Raw genomic sequence first — 26,576 nt, 5'->3', positions numbered from 1 at the left:
ACTTAATTGACTGGTGTAATTCATCCCTATAGTAGCATATTTACCAAAGACATAGCCTAGTTTTTAATTAATTGTTTTTTAAAGAAATGTTCATATTCATATTCATTTAGGGCTAAAAGGTCCTCTATCTGTTTAAAGTCTGCCATAAAGTCTGGCATAGTAGGAAGACTATGTGATATTCAACTATCGAGTACCTTCATTAAATTATTTTCCAAAATTTTGTCTTCAAAATTATAAGAATGTTCTGTCCATATGCACTATACCACTAAATTCAAATTCATTTACAGAAAGTCATCTCCTCAGTGTGTGATGTCTTACCACACGCTGTAGCATGTCTTGCTATGCACTTCTCACATCAGCATCATTCAGAGGGTCCTTAACTTTGTTTCCTTACTTTCTATTCTTATTTAGTTTATTTGCTTATCTTACATCACTTTCTTCAATTTATTGTTAAATAACAATGTGCCATTTTTTTTCACGCAATTTCCTTATATGTTTTGTGGTTTACTATTTGGAAATAGTTCAGTCTCCCATATTGTCAGAAATCTATATGCATAAAAAGTGAAAGATTCTGCTATGGTCTCACCCTGAGTCATTAGGTGATGTGTTAAAATACTGTTTCAAATCTAACATTCACTTCTAAATCATTAAAACAAAGTGAATTATTTCAATATTTTGAAGAATTTGAAGTATTATGGTTTAATTATGCAATCACCACTCCAAACATCCAAGCTCCTTGCTGCTTATTCCATTTAGAGGCACAGGGAGCTGGTACCTATCCTGGGAGGAATCATCCCTGGATGGGGTGGCACTGTATCGTCTGTCACACACACACACTTATATACACACACATACAATGAAGGCTCAACAATCAACCATAACTAGCACATCTTTGGAAAGTGGAAGGAAAACTGTTGTATACAGAGGAAAACAATGGCAGACATGGGGAGAAAACTCCACACATGGGAGCCTGAAACAAATCACGTTATAGCCACAGAAAATCAATGTTATAAGAAACAAACTTAGTTATAAAGCAAGGTCTGCCTACCTTTATGAAATGAGAAAAACATCAGCAGTGCAGGCTACTACTCACATAATTACTTACTAAATAACACCACACATTTAATTTCCTTCCTTAAATATCAATTTGTGGTAGCAGAATTAGCTGTCTAAATCATTTAGTATCTTCCAAACAATGATCTGTGTTTGTGAAAACTTTTTTTTATAATATAAAAAGAATGTTTGGCTTTGTATGGTGTAATAAATATATAAATATATCTGTGAGGTTAGGGTGTCACAGAAATGCTCCTGTTTTTTGAGTAAGACAAGGAGGGCAGGCATTGTGGGCTCCTGTTTGTCTGTTGCCTGAGCGGGTCTCAGAAGGAGTTCCTGATCTTGTTACAGCGCTCCCTTATCTTGACTGGAGGGGAGGAGATGGGAGTGGAGGCACAGCTTTGATGATCTCTCATGTCCTGCATTTGGTTAAATATTGTGTTTCATTTGAAGTGGAAAGTCAGAAATTCCAGAGTTCCTACTCGAAATTTTTAACTGGAATGCCTACCTTAAGTCAGATTTCCAACTTGGAAACTCAAGGCTGGTCTGTCAAGTCCGAGATCAGATCACAACGTCAGTCCAAAATGGCAAAATACGTCATGAACTTTAGTGAAAGCTATAGTATTAAATTGTTATTAGCAGTTCTGTCTATTTGTGTCTCGTTGAATCAGTTGTACACATAGTGCTGTCCAGCTTCTACCTCTGGATTTATTTCTGCAGTAGTTTGAGTTGCAAAATAACACACAATATGTTGTTATCTCGATGAAGCAAACACAAATAGTGGTTATACCTTTACTGAAGATTAGGGACATGAATAAGGGACCAAAATTGGTATACATATTTATTTATGTTAATTTGCTATGCAGCCCCACGTACTTGGTATGCACATTTTACACAAGGGTATCTACATAGCTGCAATGAAAATGAAGGTTATACCTGCTAAAAATAATTTTAAAATACATTAGAAGCATACTTGACTTCTGTTTAATTCTAAGGAATGCCTGATGTTCAAAACCTACGGAGGATAACTATATGATATACAATATGTCTCACTTACTTCATTTTAGTACCTACCAGCTATATCCATTAGTGAGAGTGAGAGAGAGAGAGAAGAGAAATAAAACTATCATTTTACTTTAATAAAGAGAAAACCTCAGGGAATTCAGAGCTAAGTGGATTGCCCTTGCTCCAGGCTGGCTGGCTGTCAGGAAGGCCTGCTGTTTTCTGTTTCACTCCCGTTGTGCTGCCCATTCCAACTCTTAGTTCTGCTTGTGGCATTCAGCAAGATGTTCAACAAATAACTCTTAGTCACCTTGGAGGAAATCCAATATTAATACAATCTTTTGCTTATTCTTAAGCATCTATAGCTTATATAATGCAAAATAAAATGAAATTGGAAGACAGAATCAAAAACACAACCCATTAATGCTGCTTGATGCATTTACTACAGATTGTTTTCTCATGAAATATTGCTTATCATCACTTTGTTGTTTGGCATGTGGAAGAGCAACTAAAAATTAATTTTGAATAATTACTGTAATTTGAATTAAAGGGAAACGCTTAAATAAGATCGCTCTGTACAGCAATTACATCTAACGTAGTTTAGAGCTAGTGAAGTGAGTAACAAAAGTTAAAATTATTGTCCCAGATACTTTCACATCTCAACCAAAATCAACTGCTTCTTTGAACTGGGACTGCTTTTTTCTAATCTATCTATCTATCTATCTATCTATCTATCTATCTATCTATCTATCTATCTATCTATCTATCTATCTATCTATCTATCTATCTATCTGTCTACTCATTTTAAGTAAACATTGGGAAACATAACATATACATTACCAAAAAGTGAACCAATGGATTTTAAAGTTTCTCTTAACAACTTCTGCTGACATGCACTTGTCCCTTATTCTTTTACAGTATTTAGAACAGAAGCAGAATGTAAATGACAAGAACATGCAACTCAAAATAACTGAATCTCACATTCTGCTTAACATATCACAAAGGGAGCCTGTGGCAGACTGTAAAGGTTTAAAGGGTTATTATTTTCACACGTACAAAGTACACTGAAATCTAGCATGCATGTACTAATCAGCATGCAACTCATTCCCACTTGTGCATGCCATGTAGAGTGAGAAGAAACGTCTGTCTTCCTCAGCTGGAAAATCTCAAAACATAGTCGAAATAGACAGTAATATTATGTATTATTTATGATGGATGTCTTAAGAAAAACCAAGATAAACAGCTATGAAAGCAACTTTATAATAGATAGATAGATAGATAGATAGATAGATAGATAGATAGATAGATAGATAGATAGATAGATAGATAGATAGATAGATAGAACTTTATTTGTCCCCAGGGGGAAATTTAGCTTTATACAGAAGATCTTTAAATAAATAAAAAGGCAAACAGAGAAAACACAATGCTACTGTAAGAGGCTGCTGCCTGCACATTGCCCATAGATGGAAAGGTAAAAAATATAAAGTAACAGTTCTGACAAGTTGCATCAGCCTGGAGACAAGTGACCTACAGAATAAGTCAGCATTCCATCATTCGAATGAGTAACTTCAGTGCCAGCTGCAGGGGACCTTATAATAACGGTAAGTCTGCCAAAGTTGCTTATGAATTCTAACTTAGTGTGGCAACAATAAGTTGCCCTTCTAAGGACAGCAACCTACCTAACAGAGTGATGTGACACAGCATGAATCCATTGGCACTTGCCATGGTTGAGCTGCACAGCACTACAATACAGTACCAAAATACATCTATCTATCTATCTATCTATCTATCTATCTATCTATCTATCTATCTATCTATCTATCTATCTATCTATCTATCCGTATGTCTGTCTGTCCATCTAATAAAATATTAAGGTCTGTGTGGCTAGTCCTCCTGAGCAATCTGATTGGTCAGTTTGGCTTTGCGCAATGAAAGAGGAAGACACACGAGGAGGAGTAAAGATTCAGGATGCACGCTGAAACCAGACCTGAGGTTAGAAAGACGCCTCGAGGAGCAGGCTTTACGGCAACACGGTTGAGAGATGGAGTGCCGTTTATGGAAATACAGAGTAAAGCCTCACATAGGTCAAGAGATAGCAAATATTTTTTATTTATTTTAGGTACCATGGCTATCCATCCATCCTAGTGCTTTTACTAAACTACTTACACACTAGATTAATATAATGATCTTTAAGATTTTGACTGATTACATAAAGCATCACTAAATTATTTAACTTAATGATATCAGCTGTTTTATAAATATTTTGGAGTAGAAAGTGATCCTTGTAGACTTATAAAGCAAGCTTACTACATAATTAATCAATGACTGTAGGTATTCCCGATCTTTATAGACTAGAGATTTTATGTTTACTATCTGTTCTTAATGCATTGTAGAAAATATTTTTACATGACCTTTTGAACATGTAATATTTAAGTTTTCTCAAAACTGTAGTCATCATGTGGTGTGGACATACAGTATAGCGAAATTCAAGTAAGCACATTACTTACTGCACACTACTTTTGCTGTGTTTTACTGTGTATGTCTATCTATTTTTTCCTGGTCTTATTTTGTTCATCAACTGTAATTTTGTGTGGTTACTGTATATACACATTATTCTTGCTTTTAACTTGTTTAAGCTTGCTCAGGTGTGTTAGAAAGTTTACTTGTGTATGTCTATACATTTTATACCTGTTTTTCTTTTTTAATTAGCTCACTTTTGTGCGATTGTCTGTGATGACTGTTTATAAAGCAGATTGTGACATTTGTTCTTGAAAAGTGCTATATAAAAAAAAACTATTTACTCACATAGAAACTGGAAAAATGGAAGCAGTTCATTACATAGAGTGTTACATGGGAAGTACTGTGCGATGCTTCAGAATGAACTCTTTGACGTGTGATAATCTTTACTACACTACTAGCTAGCCACCTTGGTAGCTTGTTAAGACTATTCTGACTATGAATAATACAACGTAATGTTCTGTATTTATTAAAATGGCTAAATATATTGAAACTCATTATTACTACTGTTCTCATAAAGTAAAGTATTCTCAGACAAAAAATCTGTTTCCTTAAGACTTTTATGATCTATGACTGCCTACTCTGAAGATTTTTCACTCGCATATTTCCAGGGCTTTTCTTTTTTCTTTTTATTTTGTTTGATTTGTTTTTTTTTAGTAATTTGTATTGCGAGTAATTACACTGGTATTCTAAACTCAATAAAATATGTAAAAGTTTGCAGTCTGAAGTATATTACTTGACTTCCATCTTGAGTGGAGGTTTGAGACACATTATTTAACCCAGTGGACCTCCTAAAATGCCTTATAATCAACACTTTAGGGTGTCCTATGATAAGAGGTTTGTGGTGCAGTGCAATTTTTAAATAAATAATCGGGTCCTGGCATGTTTGCTCCAAACGGTTGCAGGAGTTTGCATTCTGGTGCCGTTCTGGGTTTGACTGGGGTGCTTGGCTGATCGTGCATTCATGTGTAAATTCAAGCGGCTCAGTCAGGTGCCTCATTCACACCTCGGAGTAGGTGGAGGACCACACCTGAACCCAATCAGGCAGTAGAAAGGAAGTCAGCACGGCAGAGAGGGAAGAAAAGAGATAAAACATTATAAGGATCAGATCAGAAACGAAAAGGAGAAGAAATGGAGGTTGTGGGAAGAAAGATAGGTGGAATGGTGAGGCGTCTTTTTTAATAAGAAAGAAGGCAGGTGGTCAGGAGTACTGCCACAGGAGAGTGAGTGGTGGGCCTGCGCCTGAGTGTGGGACTAGTGAAGGGATGCTCTGAATAAAGTAATGAAAATGAGAAGGAGGGGCCCTATTGTGCAGCTTCTCCCATGTGACAACGATAGACTTTGCTATGGGAAACATGTTTGGGGTTCAGAGGAGGACCCCAAACCCAAGACAACTGGATGACTGCACCAGTCAGCAGACATCTCCTCAGGCTACAAGGTCCTGATGGGATAAGCTGGGGAGACGCCAGATTTTAGAGAGAGGCATTGGGGCTCATGTCTGTTTTTATGGAAGAAATACCTGCCTGTCATTTTAACTTCATTTTTATGGGAGTATTAATTTGGATTTTACCTTCCACTGGATACTTTGATTTTATGGATTATTTATTTATTCAATGTCTTTCACATTGCCCTTGCTTTTGAACAGTGTTTGCTTTTGTTTGGATTTTAGTAAACGCTCTGAACAATTTTGCACCAACCCCTTGCTCACTGTGTATGTCCTCATTTGCCCAGCTCACCTCAGTTCATAGCTATTGACAGTTCTGGGTACAGGAGGCTCCCGGAAGCAACCAGGGAGTGTGTAACCAACCCAGATCATCAGACTTCCTTGAAAAAATTTGAAAAACATTAGTGGGTCATAAGGGCAGCACAGTGGTGCAGTGGGTAGCACTGCTGCCTCGCAGTTAGGAGACCCAGGTTTGCTTGGAGTTTGCATGTTCTCTCTGTGTCTGCGTGGGTTTTCTCTGGGTGCTCCAGTTTCCTCTCACAGTCTAAAGACATGCAGGTTAGGTGCACTGGCGATTCTAAATTGTCCCTAGTGTGTGCTTGGTCTGTGAGTGTGTGTGTGTGTGCGTGCCCTGCAGTGGGCTGGCGCCCTGCCCAGGATTTGTTTCCTGCCTTGCGTCCTGTGTTGGCTGGGATTGGCTCCAGCAGACCCCCGTGACCCTGTAGTTAGGATATAGCGGGCTGGATAATGTATGGATGGATAGTGGGTCATAAATGCCCATTACTGTCAGAAAATATTTTAGCTAAGTGCAGAAAACTCTTCATAGGCAGGATTGGAAGACTTTAGTCTCTGAATGGCTCACAAGTTGGATGATGCTAGATGCTTAAGTAAGGAAAGTGCACCCTTTAAATCAAGAGCATTTGAAAAAGAATGAAAGACTTTCTTAGGAAAGAAATAGATCAGATCACCACTCAAGCATGCACCTCAGCGATGATGAAGAGTGTGATGACTATTGCCAGTGCCGTGATATTGCCTGATAGTGTTTAGGTTAGGGGCAGCCTCAAGCTGTTTCTTGTTTCCAGTTGATATTTGTTGTTTTGTTGTATCTTTTGTCCTCTTAAATCAGGACAGTGAAGTCATTAGTTTTCATAGTATTATGAAAAATACCTGACTTTCCAAGCCGTGGCAACCTTGACTTCAGAGCGGATCCCAAAAATGAGGAGTTGGCAAAACAAGATTAAATACCACGGTTCATGAACATCTCGTTACACCTACAAATCGGTTTACAACCAAAAAGTTCACAACCACACACTCTGTATACAAAGAAGTCAGATTCCCTTTCGGTTTGTACATGTTCAGTCTCTCCCTGTGCATTTCCTGTGCAGCTAGCGAGCAAGAGAGAGAGAGCGCGACACACACACAGGCGCGTGAGAGACACACACACACAGGCGCATGAGAGAGAGGCACACACATACACACACACAGGCATGTGAGAGAGAGGCGCACACACACAGGCGCGCGCTAGAGAGAGATGCACATATACACAAGTGCACGTTAGAGAGGCACACACAGGCACTCCAGGCTCTCAAAAGAGAGACACACGCACACACACACGAAAGAGACAGCGAGCGAACGAGAGGGAGGGCTGGACGCATAAGGTAGAAAAGGCTTGTTTTTGTTTTCAGTTGTGTTTACAGCGATCGGTTTATAGCGTGCATTGTGGCAATGTTAGTTGAAGATGCAGTTTGTGGTTTTGACTGGCTCCTAAGGAGCAATATTCCCTGTCATCCACCTAAACATGTTCAGAAAACCTTGCTAACCCTCATTTTTGTGAATATTTCATTTTTTCACACAAAACAAATTTTGGTGCAAAACTAAGCAAATTGTAACTAGAGAGTTCCTAACCACAAAAGTCTCAAAATATCTTAGAATGCCCACTAGAGAGCTGAAACACTAAAGCCCAGCTAGTCAAAGGGCAAACGTATGGTCTTTATAAATAAAGATTTATTTTCACAAAAGTACACTAAAAAACAGAGAAGCTTTGAGGAGCACAAGAGGTATAGCAGAGATTCCTAATACACAGTTCCAAAGAGTAGAGGAAAAACAGAGAACAGAGGTAAAAAAAATCCAGACATTTACAAAAGTCTGAGAATAATGAAAAATCCAAAAAAATGTACCGATGCCAGCGCATTCACAATGAACCACAAGGGATTGTGGGTTGTCCCTGCCTTTATTAGGATTTTGGGCAGTCCTTTGCAGTGATGGGCAGGTGACCCCGCCTCTTGGAGAACCATCCACAAAACTCAAGGAACATAGCAGAAGAGATTTTGGCACACAGAAGCTGAATAGTAACAAAAGTTAACATAAAAGTGAACAAAATAAATATAAATGAGTTTTTTGAAGCCTGGTCATAGGGTTAAACCTTGGTTGAAACATAACAAAAAGTCTGTGCTTTTGGACATCATTACATAAAAATAAACTGATGACTAGAAGGGCATCAGAGCAGATCACTGAGAACTGAAATTAGGCACTCTGTAGGAAAATGATGATTCTACAATCAGAATTTAAACTTTTAACTATAAAAGAAACAGCAACTTATCTTTAAGTCATGTCACAATTATTATGCACATGAAGAAATGGCCAATAAGATTTTAGCACAAGACATACTTAAACAGGAAATTTTAGTGCATAATTAAAATGTTTCAAACAAAAATTAAAAAAATAACCCATTTACAGAATACTATATTACCTTTTATTTCTTGCAGTGGAAAGAAGGTAAAGCTCAAGGCCTGGACTTCTTTGAAAAAATACAAATATCACAGATACTCTCTATGTAGATGAGAAAAATGCTATAAACTCACTGCAGGCCCATGAGCCCATCCAGTGGAATTTTATAAAAAAAAAATTAATTCAGATAGCATCAGCATCATTATTATTTAGTGAATTTAGAGAAAATAAAATTGAACTAAAACGTTATGCTTTGTATCAATTATGGTCTTTCCTAACAAAAATAAAGACTCTTCAAAATGTGTGTATCATGTAGACTAAATTCACTTCTGAATAGTGATGCTAATATTTTTATTTTAGCTAAAGGAATTGAGAAAGAATTTTTGCCTTTTGTCTGTAATATTGAAAGAGAATATTTATTAAAGACAGATACTTAGTTTCCAGTCTTCACTGCTTGTTTAGTGTAATATTGTACACTCTTATATTGTCCTACAGAATCTGCATCTCCAGAGGTCTTTGGATTCAGAAAAAAACCTTTGACAAAGTTGGACAAGGATATCTGTTTACCATATTGAGCAATTATGAGTTTTGTCCAAGTATATCTGCATGGTTTTAATTGTCGCTTACTAGTCTGGAAGCCTTGGTTGTGTGGGAAACAGGCCAGACACAGACAGGCAGACACCCAACACACGTTTATTTACAGACAATATACAGTGAAGACACACACAAACCCAGTGCAGCAGCACCAATTGCCCCAAAGTCCAGGCCTCTCTTCACAATGCCTTTACTCTTCAGGCCGCCTCTTTCCTCTCCTCCCGAGCTCTGTCCTCTTCCACCCGACTCCAGCCATCAAATGGAGGGAGGCGTTTCCTTTTATACACACCCACATGTGCTCCAGGTGCTTCCCGGCAATCTTCCCCCGGCACTCCCAAGTGTGGCGAAAGTACCGGCTCTGCATCCGGAAGCACCCCGAGTGTCCCTGATTCTCTTTCCCCCAGCACTTCCGGGGATTCATAGGCATTGGGGCGCCCCCTGGCGGTGACCACGGGCCTCTACAGGACTGAGCTTCAAAGCTCTGTACCCATGGTCCCCAAAGCCACCAGGGCAGTCACCCCTTCGTGTTCTGGAGGAGGTGCAAGCCCTCCTCCAGTCCTCCTTGGCATCCCGGCTGAGTAGCAGTCCCAGCCATTCGCCACAGTTGGTACATTTAATATAAATTCAGTTGATTTCAAAGTAGAATGTGAAAGAAAATAAGGGCATCCAGTATCACCAATACCTTTTGCAAATGATATTAAGGTTGAAGGGATCATAAGGCAAGAGCTTGAATAAAAAGTTTTACTTTATGCTGATGATATGGTGCTTTACGTCTGAGACCCATGTTCACCTTTGCCATCAGTAATAAATGTATTAGGAGAATTTCTTATAGTCTCCATATTCAAAACTATTTTGCTTTTTTCAGTGAATTCTTTTGCACATCAGACTTTTTCAGATCACTTTTCACTGACTGCATCATAACAGTTTAAATATCTTAAAATAATTATTAATAGAAAACAAAGATATCTTTAAACACAATTTTGAAGATCTAATTTAAAACATCAAACAATAGATAGATAGATAGATAGATAGATAGATAGATAGATAGATAGATAGATAGATAGATAGATTGATAGATACTTTATTAATCCCAAGGGGAAATTCACATAATCCAGCAGCAGCATACTGATACAAAAACCAATATTAAATTAAAAAGTAATAAAAATGCAGGTAAAAACTGACAATAACTTTATATAATGTTAATGTTTACCCCCCCGGGTGGAATTGAAGAGTCGCATAGTGTGGGGGAGGAACAATCTCCTCAGTCTGTCAGTGGAGCAGGACAGTGACAGCAGTCTGTCACTGAAGTTGCTCCTCTGTCTGGACAGAATACTGTTCAGTGGATGCAGTGGATTCTCCATGATTGACAGGAGCCTGCTTAGCGCCCGTCGCTCTGCCACGGATGTCAAACTGTCCAGCTCCATGCCTACAATAGAGCCTGCCTTCTTCACCATTTTGTCCAGGCGTGAGGCGTCCTTCTTCTTTATGCTGCCTCCCCAGCACACCACCACGTAGAAGAGGGCACTCGCCACAACCGTCTATATGTTCATATAGTAGATGGTTCACCCCTCCCCCATCTTACCTTTGCCAGGAGAATCAATATTATCATGATGTATATCCTCCAAAAGCTTCAATACCACTTTTAGAGCATCCCTCCGATCATCTTGTATTAACAAATTATTTTTTAAGAAGTTATACCCAATTGTAACATCATTTAGACTAGATTATGCTAACATTATTAATCCCAGGAGAAATTCTGATGCATACAGTAGCAGAAACATTAAAATAGAGATACAGACTCTCAGAACAATACAATCAATCAATAAATAAATAAATGTGCATTGTTACAGAAATTGCAAAACAAAAGTATCAGTGTTTAGCTTGGGACTTGGGAGGAAACATTGAAATGCCTGATAGCAGTGGGCAGAAAGGACCTCTAGAGACACTTCTAAGCACACTGTGGTGGAATGAGCCTGTAGCTAAAAGTGCTCCAAAAGAGCGCCTCCTGGAGGAGATGGAGGGAATTTTAAATGTGTGCATTCAATTTTTGCCACCATCCACTTTTCCACAAAAGCTTCCAAAATGTTTAGGGCAGGCTTTCTTGATATGTTTATTCAGTAACTGTGCATCTTTTGAGCTCAAGTTGCTTCTCCAGGAGACCACAGCATATAAGAACACACTGGTTACTACAGACTAATAGAATATTTCCAGCAAAAATAACAGTCCATAAATGTCTCTCATGAATGATAGCTCAAGAGCCTACTCCTGGTGTTACGGCGAGAATTTCTGTTCACCAGCGATCACCTGGTGTTTTGGGCAGCTCATGCCATCTGGTTGATCTCAGTCAGATAAAACCACAAGGTATGTTACTGTGTGGGTCACAGCCTATAAGACAATTGCTTGGTGGGACTTGTGAGGGACTCAATCATCAAGTGAAAGCCTTTCATTTACCAGTCAGCCTGCATTACTACTTTACACCTAATGCAAAGTTTAAAAACACTACTCTTAAAGTAATGACAAAAAAATTGTTATGCCAGTGTGTGCAGTGATATTCTTTTGTTCCTTCCTTTTTAGTTTTAATTGCATGTCGTGGTAATGCGAATGATGTGCATTTGCTATAAATGGTCACAGTCCAAGGTATAATGCTGACAGATGTCTTCGATATTCTAACTTGTACGACATCCTAATTTAACCATTAGCTTAACAATTAATGTGAGTGAGTTTTTGTAATTCTCCCTCTTAAGATTTTAATTCAAAAAGATCTGCATTAGGTCTCCACTTTATATGCATCCATGCGCTGTGTGGGAAAATTAAAAAGGTGTTGAACAGATGTAGGAGCTCAAGACATCTTTTGCAAGGGCATTATAAATACACGTTTGTACATTAATAGCACAATTACTGTCTACAAATAGATTTCCTATGCGTATTGTTCATGTTAATTTGGGGGAGCTTAATATTTATTATACTAGCTACATGTGAGCTGTCAGGATATAAATCTGCCACCACATGTACAAGTGATTATACAATAATAACAAGTCTGCTTCTGTTTATTACTAGCAATTAATAAATCTTTAATTAACCTAGTCATGATCTTCTCCTCCAATAATAATTACATTGAATAAATACATGCAGTCATTCAGAGATGATCTTTCCCTTGGCTCTTCTGCCATGTACAGTATAACAAGTCCTGTTTCCAAGCAAGAAGGGAAAAGCCTGTCGCAACAAACTGCTTTACTCTGCATATGGCAGACACTTCTGCATTTTCCACATAGGAAGTTTTAAAACCTGTACAGTGCCAAACTGTACTCTTTTTTATCACAAAGGTAAATATTCCAATGATTGCAGGTTTAAGATTATACTTAAAAGACTGGAGTAAGTGCCCAGAATTAGGTTTATGATATTTTTAAAATTGAGCAGGATAATGGTGCAGTGATTTTTAGCCATGACTATATGTAGTCTGCACCTTCTGTTTGTGATTTTTTCTACCCCTATTTCTGTTATGTTTATGCCAGGGTTCCTCCTCTGCACATGGCTGATACCCACCAGGCATTCTAAAATCAGCCCAAACCACTTTATTAATGACTAGATAAACCATAAAAACTTATATTGTAACACATTGTGCTGTCCTTGTAAAGTATGGTAAAACCATTAGAAAAGAAGTATACAAGGACTCTTTGGTATGTCCAGTGAATTAATGCGCAGAATTCTAGATGTGACCCTGTAACAGAATTAAGACCCTCTGGAACAGATGATATGCAGGTGCTCCTAATAAGTATTAGGCAGGGCTTTTGTTAAGTAACTTTAAAATATCAATTGACGCTAAAAAGAAAAGAGTAAACACAATACAAAGGGTGTAACAAAACAGCAAAGGATATGCCACTCTTGGTCTCTCAATATTCTTGCCATTTCAGTCTTCGACAATGGATGTTCTTTCCCACATAAACAAGTGATCTACCAAATTAGACAGCTGCTGCCTCCTACCTCCCAGCCTTCCTTTTACCAAATCCACTGGCTGTCCACTAGTTATCGTCATCAGATGGTTTGGCTCCCCTCACCTCTCTCGACTCTCAGCAGTAGTATCAAGCCTACACCAAACACAAGCATGACTGAAACCTGGGAGATTGAAATCTGCCAAACAGGATTTAGCTTCACTGTCAGTACCAATGTCATGATGACCAATTTATCATCCACACTATTGCTTGATTCGAACAATGGCTCAGTTTCAGTTTGTTCTGAAAACTGACTTTGTGGCTTTTTGCTTGCACTCCTTTCTATCTTATGTAGAAGGCTCCAAATCATTCATAAATAATGATGAGTTAGCATAGTGTGGCAGAATGCATATAGACATATCCATGTTTTGTCACAGAATGATGTTATTTCATCCACTAGATGGCAGCAGAATACCGTCCTGAGAGTTATTCCAGTATAACACTGTAAAGCAGAGCATAACAGTTTAACCCAAGTGCCGCTCAGGGTGAACAGTTTTACATAGAATTCTGAAGCCGAGATATGCTCGGGGTTTACACCAAGCTGGTTAATAAGAAAAATGACTTATTGTTATGTTTTTCCAGGGCTTATTCCCTGAATTGTATGTTTTTCTTCTTTGTTATAGTTTCTGTTATTTTTGAAATATTATTTTTCATATTTTTATGTAATTTCTATTATGTTCTGTACTTAGTATTTATGTACTGTATCATTAAGCTTATACTGTATATGTGTTTTGTATTCTGCGAATGGAACCCCAATAGGTATGGCTATCACACCTGAGGGACCACCCTGCACCTTTTTATTCTTTTATTAGATGCAACGGCTTCCCTCAGGTTGTCATTGAAAGTTGTTTGGATGTTGTAAGTACCAGGATGGATGGATGGGTGTCTGAACCAAGAGGGAGGAAGGTTCCTTACCCAGAAGGGAGGCCCCAGTTGGTTGGACCGGCATCCTGGCTGGACTAGACTGCAGTAACTTTCTGGCTGGGAAAAAATGGACAGACAGTGAAGGAATGTCTCTGATGGTTATTTAATCCCCCGTTACACTAGGTGGCAGCTTCCCTCGATCAGAGCTGTCATTCATGTTCCCATGGGAGATGTAGTCTTGGTAGGCAGCCCTGTCAGGTGTGTGGGTTCTGCTAGGGGAAGCTGTAAGAAAGGTGCACACCTGGAAGCAGGTTCGGCTTGACCCGCAAGTGCTTCCAGGCTGTAATTTGGAGGCTGAAGTACTCAGGCATTGCCTTTAGGTAGATTCCTTTTGCCTTTGTTTTTCTATTTTATACCTACTTTCCTATTCGTTAAACAAATTATGTTTTTATAAAGAAGCTTTGAGGGATTTGTCTCTTTGAGCCAATGGTTTTACAGTTCCTCTTTCTCATAGGACACTTCTGTGCATTTTAAACATTTAAATCACTTCTGCATTTAAGGCCTGTATAGGCTGAAGCTTGCAAGTAGCAGTTGGAGGGTTTTCTGGCTTGGGGTGGGAATCTTCTAGGCTAAAGGTCCTGGCCTGCATAGGGTAGGATTTTTGGAGGACCCATACCTTTTTTTGCCATGTTTTTCACTCCTATTTACAACATTTACAAAAATTGGAATACAAAATTCAAAGAAGTGTACAACTGGAAGTTGAACTACTGCCACAGTGACTAACTTAAGACTTACTGTGATGTTTATTGGCCTTGCACGGGCCCAAAGCCTCATCCCTATAGATTAAGATAACAAGAGCAATATACATAATATAAAAGATGAATAAAAAATGAGACAAAGAATCTAATTCTTCTTTGTCTTTCGGCTGCTCCCATTAGGGCCATTACAGCAGATCATCTTTTTCCATATCTTCCTATACTCAGCATCCTGCTCTGTAACACCCATCGCCTGCATGTCCTTTCTCACCACATCCATAATCCTTCCTCTTTTTCTTCCCTGGCAGTTCTATCCTTAGCATCCTATTCCCAATATACCCAACATCTCTCCTTTGCACATGTCCAAACCAACACAACCTTTCCTCTCTGGCTTTGTCTCCAAACCTGAGCTGACTCCCTAATGTACTTATTTCTAATTCTGTCCATCCTCATCACACCTAATGCAATTCTTAACATCTTTAACTCTGCTACCTCCAGCTCTGTCTCCTGCTTTCTGGTCAGTACCACCATCTCTAACCCATATACAACAGCTGGTCTCACTACCATCCTGTAGATCTTCCTTTTCACTCTTGCTGGTAACCGTCTGTCACAAATTACTCCCATCACTCGTCTCCACCCATTCCTCCCTGCCTGCACTCTCTTCTTCACATCTTTTCCACAATTCCTGTTACTCTGTACTGTTGATCCCAAGTATTTAAACTCATCCACCTTCTCCAACTCTACTCCTTGCATCCTCACCATTCCTCTGACCTCCCTCTCATTTACACACATGTATTCTGTCTTGTTCCTACTGACCTTCATTCCTCTCGTCTCTAGAGCATATCTCCACCTCTCCAGGGTCTCCTCAACCTGCTCCCTACTATCGCTACAGATTACAATGTCATCAGCAAACATCATAGTCCACAGGGACTCCTGTCTAATCTCATCTGTCAACCTGTCCATCACCATTACAAATAAAGGGCTCAGAGCTGATCTCTGATGTAATCCCACCTCCACCTTGAATGCATCCATCATTCCTACTGTAGACCTCACCACTGTCACACTTCCCTCGTACATGGCCTGTACAACTCTTACATACTTCTCTGCCACTCCCAACTTCCTCATACAATACCACAACTCCTCTCGAGGCACCCTGTCTTATGCTTTCTCCAGGTCGACAAAGACACAATGCAGCTCTTTCTGGCCTTCTCTATACTTCTCCATCAACACCATCAGATCAAAAATGACATTTACTGATCCAGGGATAGAATCCTGGCTTTTTCCTAATAGTTCATAGCTCATTCCCAGGCAAACATCTGTAGGTGTGGCATCCCAGCTGTACACTGCCTCACCATCCTGCTTGTTTCCTTTACAGATACATTATGCTGTGCAGTAATTTACCTTTGTAAAATGCATTTACAGTACCTTGCACTGACTGTAGTAATTTTAAATCAAAAAAGACATTTTATGCACGCAAGATGAATGTAGCACTAACTCCTTTTTTACCATTATATGTCTCAGCAGGCTTTGTTTTTTTATCTATGAAAATCAATATTCATTTTTTCATATTTCTTTGATTTACAGACTTCTGAATTCCAATTCATTTACAGCTATAAAGGATGATGCATTTTCTGGTCTTCCACATCTTGAATATCTGTAAGTTCTCTGAAGGGCTGCAAGAATATTAGACTTTGATTGATCTCCAGGGTTGGTACCCAAGCCAGCTAAACTGAGTTATTTTTTTAATCCAATACTGTTTAACATATTCTTTTTCATTCGCCATCTTTTATAACTAAGCAGTATATACCTTATACATACTGTATATTACTTTTTATGGCAGCCTACATATTTTTCTTGCATTTTCATGCAGGGTTTCTTCCTCCTATCATTATTACAATGTTTAGTTCAAGCAGTTGTATTCCTTCTAATGTGTTTATGTTCTCCTAATATCAGTGTGTGCAGCAGTTCCCATTAATATTTAAAAATGTGCATGCCTTTTGGCTCGAGACTTGAACTTGGCCAGGTAAGATGCATAATTATTTGTGTCTTTTCTTGGGCTGCCACTTTCTTTATGCTCCATGCTGCAAGGGTAATTCTCAGCTATTCAGGACCTTGTAACTGAAAAAAAAGAGTGTGGGAAAAATCTGTGGATGGATAAGTGGAAACAGCAACAACAACAGCAACATTTATTTATACAGCACATTTTCATACAATGTATCTTAAAGTGGTTTACAAGATGACAAAAGAAATTTACAAGATGAGAAAAAAAAATAAGATTAGGCAGTATATATTAAAGAATCAATAACAACAAAACAAATTAAGGTCAGATGGCCAGCAGTTCAGAAAAAACAAAAAAAAACTTAATTTATGCTGGAGACAAAAAACTAAATCTGCAGGGGATCCAAGGCCAAAAGTCTGCAAAGCCCCACTGGCCTAACACAAATGTTCCTAAATCAAACTTCTTAATTTTCACACTTCACATTAAAGGATTTGATGAAGTTTGTCTCATGGACAGATGAGACCCCTACCTTCATTCCATCATCTCAGAAGGCTGTGTGGTGTCTTGATCAGTTGGTGGTGTTACAGATCACTACCACAGAATAACTGCAAAGAAACATTAGGGAATAATGGGGATTAGTACAAGTAGCAGATCTCTGAAAAATGTTAATTCTATGCCCATATAGTCTATAAAGAAAAGTGAACTTAGGCCCTTTGCCAGCTTATTGTAGCTACAGTAATTATATTTCAGAAAAATGCAAATACAGAATAATCCTGTATGTTATAAAAAAAGAAATTCCAGTTAATTTTCTGCTTCTTGCAGAAATCATGAGAGGTAAGGTAAGATAATATAGTACTCGCCAGACAGAAAGTAAAAGAAAAAATTGTGCAAATTCAAATATTTATAAGAAAATAAACTTGCACACTAAGGACTAAGCTGAATGGACACATTTTAATAAGATGAATGGGGTGGATATCAAAATTTTAAAAAATTATTTTAAAGTGAAGGTTTTATGGCTGAACGTATGATAGTTTTTCAGCCAGTATGAGATTTATTTACACGTCTGGACAATGCTGTGCACCATATAGACAAACGTTTCCCTACCTACATTCTTTCATCACCCAGAAATATTTTTTGAGTAGTCAGATTTTTTTTTATCCATACTGCTTAGAAATAATAATCATTCTCCTATACTGTAATAAACACTGTGACCTCAATGGAGTGTTCAGATAGCCAAAGAGAAAATTCACATCCTAACCATCCCCTTGTATAAAAAAAGTATTGTAGCGCTTCTAAGTGCTAAGCAGGCCTGAGTCAATGGATTTCTACTCATTTTACTGCTCTCTAAATGAGCTTGCTGCCCTTAGAAGTGGTTCTCACTATGCCACAGTAGGGTGGTCATGAGCATGGCTGTGTTAGGTTTACCTTTTTTTGGGCTCTCCCCTCGGATTGTGCTAAAGCGGCTCACTTGAGTATTGGAATGCCAGCTCCAACCACTTTCTTTTGACTGAGCACTACCTCTCTCTACTGCTGTTAGTGTCAGCACCATTAACGTATTTTTACTTTTGGGGTTTGAAAGTGTTCCAAGATGTCTCTCCCCTTATGCTTGGTTCAAATACTCTGAAGAATTCTTCATAATGTCTTCCTCAGGCTTAATGAAATATTTTTTTTTTATCATTGTATAGGATTCCAAGTAGTCTTTTAAAGTTTTAGCACAAGCTCTTTTGGGTCTATTAATGATATCCAAAATAGGGTTTGGTTCCTTCCTGTTCTGCCTCCAGGAGTGAACAGCCTGTGGTACCACCAGTCACCTCTTTTATCTTTGGCCCCTGGGCCATGTGACCAGAAGAGACTGAATTACCTGGGGTTCTATCTGCTCTCATTGGGCGGTCCTCAGATCCAAGAATTTCAGGGTATGAAGAGTGTGTCCTTCCTTGGCTGGTTTCCTAGGAAAGGAGAAGAACGGACTTGGAGACATGAAGTGGTACATGTTCCCAGGTTTCCTGCTGTGCTCACCACCCTTATGTTGCAAAGAACAGGAGCACACTGTGATAATACCGTAGTATGTTTTGTTTTAAACAATGGAAATCTGCATAGCAAATTTTTGGGGACACATTACACAAAATTGCATTTGTTCTTATTGCTGCCTGCTTTGGGAAGATGTGCAAGAAACTAATTAGGCCACATACAGTCTTGTCTAGCTTCACTTGTTATATCACTGTTATTTGCATGCACCCAAACTTCAAAACTTAATTTAATGACTTTTATAAACACATTTATGGAGTCCTGGGTCTTTTAAGTTCATATTTATTTTTCAGAAATAATGTGGTATTGTTCACCAGTTGTCAAATGTTATTCTGTTCATCTGAAACAGCAGTATATACAGCAGTATTCATATTAACCTATACAATTGATTAATTCATTGAAATAAAAATAATGATATGGAACTGAGTGCATTTATCCAATTAACCAATCCACCTTAATAAAAGAATAAGTGTCTATGTATCTGTCTGTTTGCTGTGTCTCTGCCATTACCGCAGATGGTTCATCACAAACATTTTTAATAATAAAATGCAATGTATTTGCTATTCTGACAGATGTTGCATCACAAACATTCTTAGCAATAAAATACAATGTGTTTATCATTCCAACAGATGGTGCATCACAGACATTTTTAATAATAAACTGTAATATGTTGGTCATTCCAACAGGTGGCGCATCACATTTTAGTAATAAAATGCAATGCATTTGTCATTCCAACAGATGGTGCATCACAAACATTTTTAGTAATAAAATGCAATGCATTTGTCATTCCAACAGATGGTGCATCACAAACATTTTTAATAATAAAATGCAATGCATTTGCCATTTCAACAGATGGAGCATCACAAACATTTTTAATAATAAAATGCAATGCATTTGCCATTCCAATTGATGGTGTGTCAAACATTTACACTGCTTTTACAAATCTCATGTCTAGTGGCATATAACTGAGACATCTGCATTACATAGTGCACTGCAAATGTTAATGCTGAGGTCTATGTCGATTACTTAGATCTTAACCCACCTTAGTTGGGTAGCACAGCTAGTTCCAACATAATCCTATAATGCACAAAAAAGACAGACATCTTCCTTTTTTATGCTTTTATCATGTAATATCATGTGAATTTTGTGCCAAATTGTGGGATGCATCTAAACAGAAAACTGATGAATCCTCATTCACGCTGATACAGTTTGTTACTTGTTGTTTGGAAATCCTCCTACCAATCACACATGACTTCAAATGTATATAGGTGAATAGCTTCATTTATTTCAAGAAAATGTGTTTTTTTATTTTTTTTTTTTATTTTGAAGAAAGTGGTAATACCTATGAAATGAATTAGTGTGCACAATCTTAATATTTGAATGAGTTTACATTTTACAGTTTTGCCACTTTAGAAATAGAAAACTTTTGAAATGTGATAAGATATTTATGTTTTATTTCCTTTAAAAAGTAAAAAATGTATTATCATAGAATGGTAACAAACTAGTTTGCTGTAGTATATTAAGTGTTTACATCTATGAAGTAATTTAAAAGTACTGTAATGCCATCTTTTTTCAGCTTTATAGAAAGCAATAAAATCGAGACAACAGGAAAATATGCCTTCCGAGGTCTCCGTGATCTGACACATCTGTAAGTATTTTAGGACGCAACCATGTATAAAAATACTTACACTCATAACAGTACATAAATCTCAGACTGATCATTTTTTATTTTAGGTCACTGGCTAACAATCATATCCAAAGTTTACCCAGAGAGATTTTCAACGATTTGGATTCCTTAATAGAACTGTAAGTATAGTAGTCTTACTTAGGGGAATCATTTTCAGCTCCTGCCTCCTGCTTGTCACACCCCCATGGATGAGACGTTTTCCGTGTGACTTTCAACAGAACAGGCAGTACAAATTTCATTTTTCCAGTGTCTGCCACCTTTAATTTTTTGATACCTTCTTCGAGCAGAGCTATAGTTTGTTTAATGTGTAGTACAGCAACCAGAATTTGGTCAATCCAACTATGTTTATTCTGAAATCAATTATCATGTTTTCATACTTCACATCAGCTGTTTTCTCAATAGTTTCCAGGGATTATAAAAATGTGTTTTATATTCATAGAAGCATCAGGTAGAATGAAAACGTAACTGTGAAATGAAATGTGTTCTTATATACTGTATTTCAATTATGGAAAATGCTCACCATCAGTATGGAAATTGCACTGAATTATAATTTGCTGTCAGTGTGCGGTGGCTCTGATTTATACAGATGCTCATTCATTCAATCATTCAATTTCCATGAAAATCAAAAGCCTGCACCAGCAACATCAAGTAAAAGCTGAGCCATCTTGTCACAGAGCACACCTGCAACACACGCTCATGCAAGGAGAGTTTTGAGTCACTAATTTAACGTAATGAAACCTGGAGTTTCCAGAATGTGCCAGAAAGCAGCCCGGCTGCGTGCTATTCCTAGTTCTCTATAGTTTTGAAATAGCATTCTTAAAGCAGTAATACAGTAGTCTCATAACATATGTAGCCCTCCCACTATTGAACTGGCACGTTACCTATGACATAGGATGACATTTCACTGGTGGGATCCACATTAAACACCTCCCAATAAATTTTTATAACCAATAGGTCCAATGAAATAATTATTTATCCCTAATTGTTACACTATTTCAAAGTAATGATTTGCAAACACTCACTCGTTTTAATAATTATTTAAATGCAACCACCATGTAAGCACTTCACACAATCATGGATAGAAAACAACAAACAAACAATCAAAAAAATAACAATAAAACACATTCATTTAAACACACCGTTCATGGGATATTATCGCAGTTCAATTTAACTCAAATTTGTCTGAGTTACAGCACAGGTAAGGTTCACACATAGAAATCAACAATAAATATATATATGTGTATATATATCTATAAAAAAAAATCATTGGCGCGCTTAGTTGGAGCTCATATGCTGTACATAACTTCACGTGTACTCACGGTGTCCTTCCAGAACTTTCGCCGCACTTCTCATTTTCCTCCGTGCCTTAAACACAGGAAGTTCACAGCTCCGTCTGGGATGACGCCAGCAGCTTCGTCTTGATGCGGTATTTATTTGCGTTCCCTTTTTACATAACAAATTTATCTAAAGTAGGATTCCGACTCTTCGTTTGTCTGTCCCTTTTTTCTTTTTAAAACCGAGCACTCTTTTTTTGCCTTCACATGAGCCAAACCCGCTCAATGCCTCTCACGTTTTACACTCACCACCAAAAACAAAAAACCAAAACTTTTCGTCTCTTTTTTTCTTTCTTACACACTCGTTCAACACTCTCCTCCACCTAGCTCTGTCTCCACACACTCTTCCCCTCAAAACCCCAAGAAAAACAAAAATCATTCGAGTACTAAGAGCGCACTATACCTTGATTGGTAGTAAAAAGCACCAATCACATCTCTGTTCCTGCTTTCCCCAGAGCAAAAATAAAAAAAAAGAAACAAAAAATAAATGAGTTTACTATTATACCCAACTAGGAGGGTGCTACACGTATAATAGTCAAACTTGCTTAAAAAGATTCTGGATCATAGCCTTGCCACTTGTGTGCCCACCTGTACTCGCATTTACACTGGTCCTAATTCAGAATTACCAGTTAAGATGGGGATATGACAGGAAAACTGGCAAACCCAGATGAAAACCGCCACACATTGTAACAACAGGCAACAGACAGGCCAGGATTCAAACCCTAAGTGCTGCATCCATGAGGCTATGCACTGCACCATCCTACTTCTGCCTTTGTTCTAGTAAACTATATGTACAGTATTAAAACAAAATGGCTACATTGAACTGTAATACTGAACTGGATTACATGCAGTAGGTATGAGAGTATTACGTCAGGGTAGTGCACCATTTAGTTCTGATTACTGTATGCTTTTGTTGAAAGGGTAAATATATGGAGGTCCTACAAAAACTCAACCCCATTGATAGTTTCATAGCTTATTGCCTTTATGTCAGTATATATTTTTTTATTCTTTTAAATGTTCAATGTAATATTCCATCAGACAATGTACAATTATTAATACATTTTATTGAACCATTTGATCCTTAAGTAGGTCTACTTTCAACTCTTAATGTTCACTTTGATTCTTTATTTCAGGACTTAAAGTGTAAGTATTGTCTAAAATGTTGTAATGGAACTGGGGTTGTGAAAGACGAAAGAATTGACTAAGCATTCTGAGAGCATTGTTGATATTTGGCTCTTGAAAGGACTTTTGGTGCATCTGCGATTGAACCTGCTGTCTCCCTCTTTAACCTCTCTGCAGTGCCATTCAGATGTTCTGTGGCTTCACACAACCCTGGTTGCTTCGCCCTGAGCCTGCACATACTGTACGCACCACCGACTCACCTGGGGTCAGTAGCAACATCATCTGCTACACATTGCCAGTCACACTTGCTGGACAATGGGCTTCAGCAGTGGAGAAGCCGCCTTGTATAATTACTTCTCTTGAGTCCTTTATCTGTGTCTCTCCATGCACTCTCTCAGGAGCTGTTTCTATGGCCAGCTTCTTCATGTAGCCCTTTCCTTTCTGATACTTCTCAACCACAAAAGAAACATGTCCCTCTCAGGTCCAGACCACAAACGTTACTCCAGCATATCTCAACCTTTAAGTATTTGCGACCTGAGTTTTCAAAACAGTTTTAATCGCGCCCCCCTAACGTTTTTTTGAAAGGAGCCCACTAATACCAATTTGTTCTTTTTTAATTAATGATATATCGTATTTTTCATATTTTTGATTCTTGTTTTCTTTTTTTCACATCTTCGCACCCCCCTTTTTGTTACTTCGCGCCCCCTAGGGGGACCCGCCCCACAGTTTGAGAACTACTGTGTTCCTTTTTTGCTCTAGACACATAACAAAGTGAATTTTACATTCTTTCCAGAAATATACTCATCCATTCCTTTTTTAACACAGGAATCCAGTTCAGTTTAGTGGGATGTATGTGGCTATCCCAGCAAAACTAAACAGAAGGTAGAATCCAATAATGGATGGGCCCCCAATCCATTGTATGGCATAATCATTCTCACTGGGCCACAAATTCAATGACTTCTTGAACTGAAATCATTGTCAGTTCGTCATGGTAAGGACATAGATGGGTGTCCTGCCTCTTCTTCATGCTTAACTCTTGTCCAACCATTCGTAAGCAGTCCATTGTGGTTAAACACTATCTCCATATTATGCAGAAAGCCTTCTATGGATTTTGGCCTCTGGTACACCTTCAGCTTATTAAAAGCGGATCACTGCTGTGACAAGTGGCCAGGTAGCAGGCGAGACAACATGAAAATTTGGGGTATCACCCCAGGAACCCCATTTACTATTTAACTCAAAAAAAATGGTGACAGAAAACAGTCTCCAAAATTAACACCGGCTTTAAAGAAATGAAAGGATTGTGAATTAAACCAAACTGCGTTTTTTATATCCCTGGTACCACAAAGGGTGGGACTTTCTTCTGACTTTACTGTTGGGTTTTGCTGCCCTCACTAGGGGTGTTTTCTGGGCTGTGTAATGAAAGGAAAAGAGACCTTTAGCAACAGCGCCCCCCTCTAGCCCAGGTTTGGAATTGTTTTCCTCTACTGAGCTGATCAGGGAGCCCTCTGGCACATGCGTGACACTGCTCTTCTTTGGTGCGAATGGAGAGTGGAGCGGCCATGTTTATTCCTAGAAAACAACAAGAGAAAATGGTTAATCAAGGCTGAAACTTTACCACTGTGACCACAGGCACATCACTTTTGCACAGTGAAACCTGTACAGCCAACCCAAAACAAAATAATCACAAAAGTGCAGATAATTATTGGCTTATTCTTATAATTATACTCTATATGTTTAATGGGATGCATTTCCATTGTTAAGGTTACTACTGACTGTCCATTCCAGAGGTACATAAAAGTGCAAGCTCATCAGAACCAAGAACAAATTTGCACAGTAATTTAGTATAAATGCATAGTGCACCTTTTGTATCTTTTTTCATTCATTAATTCATTTTCACCACTTATCTGGTACTGGGTCACTCAGTTCACATCACTCCTTCCCCCTATTCCTTCTGCAAGTGGTGGGCCCACAGGAAGAGGGTGGTCCTGTGTCGTGAGTTCTAGCTATGCCCAGTCAGGCCCAGTGGCAGAACCATCCACTAAGCACTCATCTGTGGGCACTCTCACCCCAGGCACCTTTTGTAGTCTGTGCTGCTTGACATGGTGATTCACTGTCTTTCCTTCTATGTTTCTGTGTCTCTGTTTCTAAGTCACCACAGGCATAACATCACTATTGTCATGGTTAAAGGCTCACTCTATCCATCCAAATTAGCAAATCAACATTCATCCAGTGCATATTTTGTGTTAGTTTTTAAATGCATTGATATAAGAAAAATGTTCAACATTTTAAAATACAAAGAAAAGCTGGCAGCTATTCTAGGTCAAGTGAACAGAATTTTATTAAATTGTGCTTCATTTTCAATAAGTCAGGTTGATTCTACTGTTACGGGTACTGTATACAGTACAATGAAATTTGTAGTGCTATGACTCATCAGAGAAAAATTAAGTATCCTCATCATACAACATATATACAATTACAGTGGTACCTCGGTATACGTCTGCTTTAGAATAAGTCCAACTTGGTATACGTCCTGTTTAGACATGAAAAATTTTGCTTGGTATACAACCTTTGTTTGGAATACGACTCGCGTGCTAACCTTGTTTACCTCTCTCGAGACAAAGCCACGACTGCCCATGAGCGTTAGTGCACCAGTTGCTAGCATTCAGTGAACAACCCGCGCTACAACTCTCTGTGAACTTTCACATGTGTGGTATAGCGGGTCCACAGCTCCTGTCAAAGTCCAGCTTTAAAATAAATAATCACCGCGCTCGCAGCTTGGTGAGGGGGCGTGGTGGTTATGTGGCTGAAGGTTGTCAGGGCGATTAGCGATGTGGGTGTTTCTCACCAAAGTGCACTTGTGAGGGACCGTCCGCATTCATGATTGTTCCTGGGGCTGCTTCTGATAAACAGAAGCGCGAGTTGGCTAGAAGGGGAGGAAAAAGAAATAACGGACGGGAGGTTGAGTGAGTGAGTGAGTGAGAGAGAGAGAGAGAGAGAGAGAGAGAGCGAGCGAGCAAAGTAGCTGAAGTAGGCAGAGTTAATGTCAGCTGCAAGTAGGGCGACTCCCCTATTGGGAAGCGGGGGGGGCGCCAGGTAAAATGGCGCCGGGCTTCTTCTTGTTTTTTTTTTTTGTTTTTTTTTTTTAAAGAATGCTTTGTGCTCTATTTTAACTTCGTTGTTTTTACTTCTGATTTTATGGATTATTTATTGGAACTTTGGAGACTGCACTTTAATTTGAACACCTTGTTTTGTTAATCTATACTAATAAAAGGCAAAGCCCTCTCTCACTCACTCACTCACTCACTCACTCACTCACTCATCACTAATTCTCCAACTTCCCGTGTAGGTAGAAGGCTGAAATTTGGCAGGCTTATTCCTTATAGCTTACTTACAAAAGTTGGGCAGGTTTCATTTCGAAATTCTACGTATAAGGGTCATAACTGGAAGCTATTTTTCCCCATATA

At 38.5% G+C, this 26,576-nt stretch overlaps 1 protein-coding gene and 1 long non-coding RNA gene across 2 annotated transcripts in view; one reads left to right on the top strand and one right to left on the bottom strand.

The window, feature by feature from the left end:
* LOC120527780 (leucine-rich repeat LGI family member 2-like) overlaps positions 1–26,576 on the top strand; it is a 75,271-nt gene that overhangs the window by 25,311 nt on the left and 23,384 nt on the right. Inside the window, exons 3-5 of the mRNA XM_039751594.1 lie at positions 16,530–16,601; positions 20,546–20,617; positions 20,704–20,775. Coding sequence (XP_039607528.1) covers positions 16,530–16,601; positions 20,546–20,617; positions 20,704–20,775 — 216 coding nt within the window. The remainder of the gene's footprint in view (positions 1–16,529; positions 16,602–20,545; positions 20,618–20,703; positions 20,776–26,576) is intronic.
* LOC120527781 lies at positions 16,828–22,344 on the bottom strand. Its single transcript, XR_005633402.1, has 4 exons — positions 21,976–22,344; positions 18,806–18,890; positions 17,474–17,549; positions 16,828–17,063 (listed from the first exon to the last, which is right to left on the bottom strand). It is a non-coding gene; the product is annotated as an uncharacterized LOC120527781 (long non-coding RNA).

The sequence above is a fragment of the Polypterus senegalus genome, chromosome 4 (genome assembly GCF_016835505.1).
Source record: "Polypterus senegalus isolate Bchr_013 chromosome 4, ASM1683550v1, whole genome shotgun sequence".
NCBI lineage: Eukaryota > Metazoa > Chordata > Cladistia > Polypteriformes > Polypteridae > Polypterus > Polypterus senegalus.
The sequence above is the reverse complement of the archived record's forward strand: the minus strand, read 5'-3'. Positions and strand labels throughout refer to the sequence as shown.